The sequence below is a fragment of the Pimephales promelas genome, chromosome 9 (genome assembly GCF_988280905.1).
Source record: "Pimephales promelas chromosome 9, fPimPro1.hap1.1, whole genome shotgun sequence".
NCBI classification, from domain to species: domain Eukaryota; kingdom Metazoa; phylum Chordata; class Actinopteri; order Cypriniformes; family Leuciscidae; genus Pimephales; species Pimephales promelas.
This window is the reverse complement of record NC_142777.1, coordinates 16,865,830-16,874,138: the sequence shown is the minus strand read 5'-3', so window position 1 is coordinate 16,874,138 and position 8,309 is coordinate 16,865,830. Positions and strand designations below refer to the sequence as shown.

Here is an 8,309-nt window from a genome sequence, read left to right as displayed (position 1 = left end):
ACAGAGTATGACTCTTCTGGAGAGCTGTAATAATGGTGCAGGAGCCCAGACTTGGTGGAGACACTTAAGTGTTAGTTTTGACAGGACTGACTTGTACTTCTGCATTCTCTAGGAATCAAATAATTACCACAGTGAGTGCAACTTCTGCAGTGGGGAAAAAAAGGAGTTGCATGTTAAGTTTGTTTTGCTTTGATTTGATTGTGCAAAGATGCTGACGTTAAATGCAAATTTTTCAAACCTTTCATCATCGTTACTTCTATTTGATTTGCAGTGCATGCCACGGCATTTAACTTGTGAGCTGTGACAAAGCAGAACAAAGTTCATAGCCTTTAAATTGACAGACTCGTATATGAGTGGGCGCCATACACCTTGAGAGGGTAGCAATTTTCAGCTATTACGGTTAAATCCTGGTGAAAAAGAACCGGATTCCGTGAGCCTAATTACAAGGTGTTAATAGCAACAACAATATAATTACTGTAATTTACATGCTAGCCTGAAACATTTGGTCCCCTCCAAACGTATGTCACAAATGTTACAGTTATCAGGTTTTGCTTTTGCTTTAGGTTTTAATAAATTGTTTTTTTTTTAAATAAAATATTAAAACTATTACAACTAGAGTCAGTCCTAATTCTTAAAAGATGTATTGTTTTAAAACAGTTCTTGCAAACTGGCACATGAATACAGCTGTAGATTAAATGGATTTTTAAAAATGTTCACCCATATTCCTTCAAAAAACATATTCGAAGGACATTATAGTGTTGGTAGAATAGATTTACTTACACATTTCCCAAACAAGTGTCCAAATTTTGCTGACTTTATATGTGACAAGTTTGATTTATCCTACAAATTATCGCTGCGAGAGTAATTTGAAGAAAAAGGTAAAGCCTAATTTTAGCTTTTATATTCTCCCACTATAAACACCACATTATGGTCTAAATATAACCTGTATCCGAGTATCATTAACGGCTAAGGAAGGATCTCTCTTGATGAGGCAATCACGCTTCATCTCCCTATACAAACACTCATTCTGTGTCTTCTCAGGATGACCATGAAGTCTAGGTAGGCGGCTCTCTGGGGTTTAGACGCTGCCTCTGACTGGACGCTGATTGGTTCAAACTTTGGATAGTCTTGTAACTTTTGTCAAGTTATTATTAGTCATGTAAAAGTTAACCAACTAAGAGCGAGTCTACAGGTTAATGCGTCGTTCTCATATTTCCATGTGGAATATAGATATCGCTATTTTACGCGGAATGATTTCAGCTAATTATAAAGGTAAAGTGTCCTCCGATGAAGATGAGGATGACCAAGGTTCACGGTCATCTCCGCCGGAGCGTTTGATTCGCACGCAAAGTCTCCCGTTCAGCGTCGAAGCCCTCATGTCGAAGAAGGGAAGGAGTCAATCAACTTCACAGGAACTGAGTCAGATGCCATGCATAATGAATCAGGATGATCGATCCGTGATATATTCCTCCAAACGTTGTGAATCTGTCAAAGAGGACTCTTCGTGGATCAATAAACACAGATCAACATCACCACGTAAGTCACCAGGTTAGACAAATAATATTTTGACACTAAGTTATAGCATTATAGTGTGTGAATGGAATTAGGATTGGCTAGGCTATACAACGTAAACAAAGTTGAGCCATTCTCAGAACTTTTCTGAGACATTTTTTTTTAAATCAGCTGGTGTGTGTGTGTGTGTGTGTGTGTGTGTGATTTTTTGACTAGCAGTTTAACCACATTCCTTTATTATAAATTGTTTTGTTTTATCATTAAAATAATTTAAAAAACAGATATAATAGGAAATGGAACAGTTCCCAGCAAAAATTGATCAATAGACTGTAAAATCCAACAGTTGTTCTGTTAGATAACTTTACTTAATTGTAAGAATCTATAGACTAGCAATCTGTACTTTACTTAATTGTAAGAATCTACAGGCTATAGCAATCTGTACTTTATCACCTATGCCTTATTTACTTATTTACATTGTCAATACACCATACTTTTAAAAAAATTGCTGCCTTAAAATTATAAGTACAATCAACTTGGATGTTTAAGTCATTTAAACTTACATTAAACTGACTTAAAAAAGTAAAATCTTGTATAACACATAAAAAAGTTGAAAATTGCTTAACTCATTTTGATGCATTCAAGCTATTTATCTTATTGATCTTATCCATTTTTACAGTAAGCCTAACTAATTCGATTTCACAGTGTTATATGACCAAGACCAAAAAAAAAGTCATTATTTACAAGCTTTAATGTCTGATTTTCAAATTACGCATTCAGACATCGTGTTCAGTCGAGTTGATCTGGTACACCCTGTAGTTTGCCCTGTGTTAAAGCACATTAGTCATCTGCCAGAGCTGTTTATTACCAAGTCTTTTACAAGCTAATATATGAACTTATTTTACAGGTCCACCGAGTCCCTCGGCATGCGCTCTGAGAAAGCACAAGACAAACCGTAAACCCCGAACCCCTTTCACCACTACGCAGCTCTTGGCCCTCGAGCGGAAGTTTCGCCAGAAGCAATACCTGTCCATCGCAGAACGCGCTGAATTTTCCACCTCTCTCAGCCTGACCGAGACACAGGTGAAGATCTGGTTCCAGAACCGAAGAGCGAAGGCTAAGCGACTGCAGGAGGCAGAGCTGGAGAGGCTCAAAATGACCAGCAAACCCATCCTGCATCCTGGCCTCACTCTACCGTTCCCTCTCTGTACGCAAGCCCAGACTGCAGCTCTATTGTGTGGACAGTCTTTCCCTTTCAGCAGACACATGCTGCCCTTCGCACCTGTAGGAATATACTCCACACCGATGGGTTACACTATGTGTCCTCTGTCCAAAGACGGCTACTCTGTGGAGCCAGTCTAGAGGATCTCATACAACCATATTATTTGCGGAAACACTTCTGGTTTATCCGGCGGACTGACATTAGTAGGTTTGACGCATCAACAGGGCTTGTCATTAGGTTTTATAAATGCACCGGATTTCTATTTTACATTAATCTACTTTGGAAACCACAATGATCAACTGAAACGCAGACTTGCAGGCTTGAGTTGTCCGATTTTAAAGTGTCACAAAATGGGCATTTTAGGATGTCGTGTTTTGCATTAAAATATAGTGAGTCACACTAAAGAAAAAGTCAGATATATGAATGATTTCACCACATAGCCTTAGAATAAAGTATTTTTGTGTAATGAATCTCAATTCAAATGTTTCTGAGAAGCAAATGTAACCTATTTTACACTTGATTTGAGCTGATTTAGAGTGACACCAATAGGCCTGTGTATTTTTTCATTTGCTAATTGGAAATTTTAGAGGGAAAACTACTAAGATTAAACCTTTTTTGTTTTAGGAGATCAGCTCGCGCTTCAAGTCGCATGATTTGCTAATGCTTTTTAAATTGAGCTGCTGAAAAGAGGCTTGTTTTAAGCGTCTGTGCTCGTAATCAGTGGAAATGCTGCTTGACCTCTGGATCTTTCTTCATGCTGGTGGTCCCAGGAAAGTTAATTAAACGGTGTCATTACATGACGCACTAAAACACTGGGTTAGCCGTGCAACTCTTGAAGTTCGTAAATCTCTGTGTGCGCTGCGAAGGAATGTATCGACCTGATGCATTTCTAAGAAATTCAATGTTGCATGTAATTTATGATGGATTAATTGGCTTTGTTGTATCGCTGACTTTCCATGAAATAATCTATAATCTTCTACTGGTGTAATTACATGTGGGGTATCACAGTAAAAATAGCCCAATATAATAGCCCCCTTCAGTCAAAGTCCCTGAGCCGGAGTGATTGAACACAACTGCTTATTTTCCATAGACACCAACCGTGTCTTAGCATGTCCCCTGGTCGCTTGGTCTACCCTTTTAAAAATACCCTTGGCTTTGTATCGTGATTTGACTTTGAGCCTTAACTGATTGTGAATGCCGGGATCTACATCAACCAGGCCCTTTAGTAATTGTCCTTACCCTCCAAGTTTGACTCCACCAGTGTGAAATGGTGTATGAGAGCTTTAAAACATTGCTTGATTGGTTGGCTTCGTCCTTGTTTTGCTTGCTTAACTGTGGCATTGTTTGGCACCAACAAAGTGTTTCCCATTACTGTACACCCATGTCACAATTAGCAGTCATTTCACAGTCCATTTCCATCTCTTTGTTTTTCAAACATTAGCTTGATAACAGATCTTTCTGTGGCACAAAACTGACTTGTGAGCCGAGAGGGTATTTCACAGTTTCACTTCATCTTGGTTGAAACTCAAAAGATCCTCACGCCAAGTTGTTCTGACTCTTCAGTCCATTGAATCCACTGTGATTATGAGCAGGGAGGTCTAAAAAAGAAGCTTTTATTGCATTTATTCATGTAACACTTCAAGTTATTTAATGAGCCTGGGAGGAAAAGGGACCATTTACTGAATAATTGCCTCTCACTGACCCTAAAAACTCATTTTAATGAAACATAATTCATTATAGATTAAACAAAGTCTTTTCCATATGCTTTATAAGCTTATAAAAGTCAGAACTAAATATTTATATAAACTAAAACTATATAATCAGTAACATCTCATCAACAAGTGAATGCACAAAATTTAAAAAGTTTTATTTTTTTGTATTTATTTGACCATGCTATTACTTCATTTACCCTGTTTTTATTAATTAAAAACGCTGAGAAATTAATTAGGAAACACTTTATTTTAAAGTGCCGTAGTTACACATTACAACATTATCATAGTAATAACAGTAAATTATGCAGAATTACAAGTAACTAACCATTAACCTAACCCGGACCGTAACTCTAGCTTATTAATATTACTCAGCTCTTATGTAAGCAATGTAACTATAGGCTACATCACCTTAAAATAAAGTATAACCATTCTTTGAAACTTCAAATATTTCAGGAACTGTGGCAAAAGGGGGTGATGCAATAAAAGAGAAATGTTTTTAAAATATATCAGATTTTTTTTTATGAAATTCATTTCAAACGTAAAACTCATGACTGCTCAAAACAGTCTAAATTTATGAAACCTATACGTATTATTTTTTTCAAACAAAACAACATCGTAATGTTCTCAAACTAAATATTTAAATTTTACTTGCATAAAGGTTTACTTTCATAAAAAAAAGATAAACAGTTTGAATCTGCTCTTCATGCTGCAATGGTTCATCAATAGTTAACAGAAAAGTGAAATGTAGACTAAAACGCTTTCCTTTTTTCAAATTTAGACTATTTGATCTATGAACATTTGTTTAAAACACATTAAGACCTTAATTTGTTTGTCATTTTATTTTAATTTCAGAATTATTGTGTGTGTTTGCGCGAGCATAACAAACTGCAGCCCCAGGGGAAAGGAAACAAATGTGTGTGTGAATAGAGCCATGTCTCATGAAGGTGCGTATGTATACAACGAATTTTATTTATCGTGCTATTTATACGTCACAATTTATTTTTGCGTGCATATGATACGCAGTTTTTGCGTGCATATGATACGCACTTCATGGCGTGTAATACGCACGCACTCCGCACCCCTAATCCTATACCCAAGGGGTTTACGATGCATATGGACGCAAAAACAAATTTTGGCGTATAAATGACAAAATAAATAAAATTTGTGGTTGACAAATCTAACAAATTGATCCATAATAAAACAGCAGCATACTTTCTTGTATAAAGCTGTCACTCTATGGAACTTTCGGGTCAAAATGGACCCAAACGCAAAAAGTGTAACAATTTAGTTTAAATGGTTAGTAGTTCACTTTAAAAAAAAAAAAACTTTGCTAATAATTTACTCACCCCCATGTCATCCAAGATATCCATGTCTTTCTTTCTTCAGTCGAAAATAAATTAAGGTTTTTCATGAAAACATTCCAGCATTTTTCTCCATATAATGGACTTCATTGGGAATCAAACGGTTCAAGGTCCAAAAGACCGTTTCAGTGCAAACTGAAAACTGTTCAAAGGGCTTTAAACGATTCCAGACGATGAATAAGGGTCTTATCAAGCGAAACGATCGCTCATTTAAAAAAACAAAAAAAACAACAACAAAGTTTCAGTTTTATAAGCACAAATGATCGGCCTGCTCTGTTCTGTGATGCACGTTTGGGACTCTCCTATTCGAACTCGTTTATCAAAATGAACAAATCTTGTTTTTTATTATTAAATTTTTTATTATTTTATTAAACGAGCGATCGTTTCGCTTGATAAGACCCTTAATCATCGTCTGGAATCGTTTAAAGCCCGTTGAACAGTTTGCAGTTTGAAATGAAAGTGTCTTTTGGACCTTGAACCATTTGGTTCCCATTGATGTCCATTAAATGGAGAAAAATCCTGGAATGTTTTAATCAAAAACCTTAATTTCTTTTCGACTGAAGAAAGAAAGACATGGACATCTTGGATGACATGGGGGTGAGTAAATTATCAGCAAAAGTTTTTTTTAAAAGTGAACTACTTCTTTAAATCTCTTAAATTTTTGTCAAAAAAGTCTAGAAAAATAAATAATGATGTGCATTTTGACAGCATTAACACATTTACAAAACTCATCTTTTGTAAAATTTTAAGTAAAAATAATTAAGCTTAATTTAAAAAAAAAAAAAAAAAAACTTCTGTACCTCTTCCGGGTCAAAATGGACCCGAATGCAATAAGAGGGTTAAGAGTTGGAGGCCTTTTGCATCGTACAAAGACTGCAGTTCTAATGACAGAAGTAAATATTATGTGACCTTTTTTGATCTTCAAGTCCAATATTTGTTTTTTAAATGCAGTGGCTTCCTGGATGCTTACAGATATTTTATTTGTGTAAAAATACTTGTGTTTTTTATACGTGATTTAGTCCTTCTGACCTGGTACCAATGCAACAGTCTGATTATCCAGTAGGCCTAGTGCCTATAGTGTCTGTGTTTGTCCACTAGATGTAGCAATTTCTCTGAGAAAATAAAGACAAGACAGTCCATTGACAATGAACATTAAAAAATATATATGTATATAAAGTTTATATTTTATATTATAAAGTTATTATTATATTTATTTTGTCTATATTTATTATAACACCACTTGTATCACATCATAGTCTATTTTAGTGAAACAAAAGCCTTTTGATGTTCGTTTCACAACCGAAATAATGGTAGAAAAAAATTAATGTAAAGACCCCGGGTGTATTTTATGTCACACAAGTGCAACATTTTTACCTGCTCAAGGTTGCGTCTGTGAACAAATTTCCTGTGCCTGTCATTTTTTATAGACACACAAATACAACTTCCATCTTCGGAGGAGCAAAAAAATGATTTGTGTGCAGTGTTTACAATATGCGAGGTGCATCCGGGGTGGAATAAATTGTGGTAATTGCTCAAAGGAGTGCACAATTGATTGACAAAGAGCACAATGGCTCTGATGGGTAGTAAAAGAAGCCAATGCTGATGTGCCGAGATGCACACACCTGCCAACATGACCAGTGGCTCAGGCATCTCTCTGCTTAGCAGAGCATGCAGCGAAACCAGTCTGAGAGAAATAAACTTCTGACTTTGTATTTTCCTCTTCACTGAGCTTTGGAGAAACGTGTTTTCTCGAAAGAAGAGGCTGGCTGAGAGAATGATTCAATGATAAAAAGTCTGTAAGATAAATGAAGAAACAACAAGCAACAGTACGATGAAAGGTGCATATATCAATGTGCCAAGATCACGCAGTTAAGATTAAATGTCAAATTAGATGGAGGAAGATATATTCACGCAATAGGGATTCATCTTTCAGCTGAAGCACAGCACAAAAAGAGTCGTATCTGAGCACGTGGTGACTCCTTTACTCCAGAGGCTGAAATGAAACACTCTTTTTGTTTCAGATGGTGTCATTAGGGGAAATCCCTTTATCTGGCTTCAAAGCCCTTGAGCAGGTGTGTTTTATGAAACAATCGCTTTATTCAGTCTCTTAACAGCAGGGGTATGAAGCTGTCTAAACTAACTATCTTTCAGGAAGATCTCTCTGTAGTTATGCAGGTGTCGTCGATGCTCACCTTTATTTGAATTTTGAAATAATTAAAACACAAATTACATCATTAAATAATACCAATACAAATTCGAATCGAGATGCTAAAGTGTTAATTTTATACCACTATACTCCAGACCAGCGATTCCCAAACTGTGGTCCATGACGTACTGATATTCTTCTAAATTTCATAAAATCGACTGAAGGGATTCGAAAACGGTAAAACTCAACTGTTTAACTCTGAGGGAGTTCTAAAATGAGCCTATTTCCAAAAAAAGTGGAGTATCCCTTTAACATTTTTCTTAACTCCATGTAGGACATTTCTGTCCAGAAACGTAAGC

General features: G+C 36.1%; 1 protein-coding gene across 1 annotated transcript; it reads left to right on the top strand.

The window, feature by feature from the left end:
* Positions 1–984: 984 nt before the first annotated feature.
* On the top strand, positions 985–4,039 carry msx2a (muscle segment homeobox 2a). The gene is made up of 2 exons (XM_039648640.2): positions 985–1,536; positions 2,417–4,039. Exons 1-2 carry the CDS (start codon positions 1,197–1,199, stop codon positions 2,869–2,871), a joined length of 795 nt encoding a protein of 264 aa, XP_039504574.2. The 5' UTR covers positions 985–1,196; the 3' UTR covers positions 2,872–4,039.
* Positions 4,040–8,309: the final 4,270 nt, after the last annotated feature.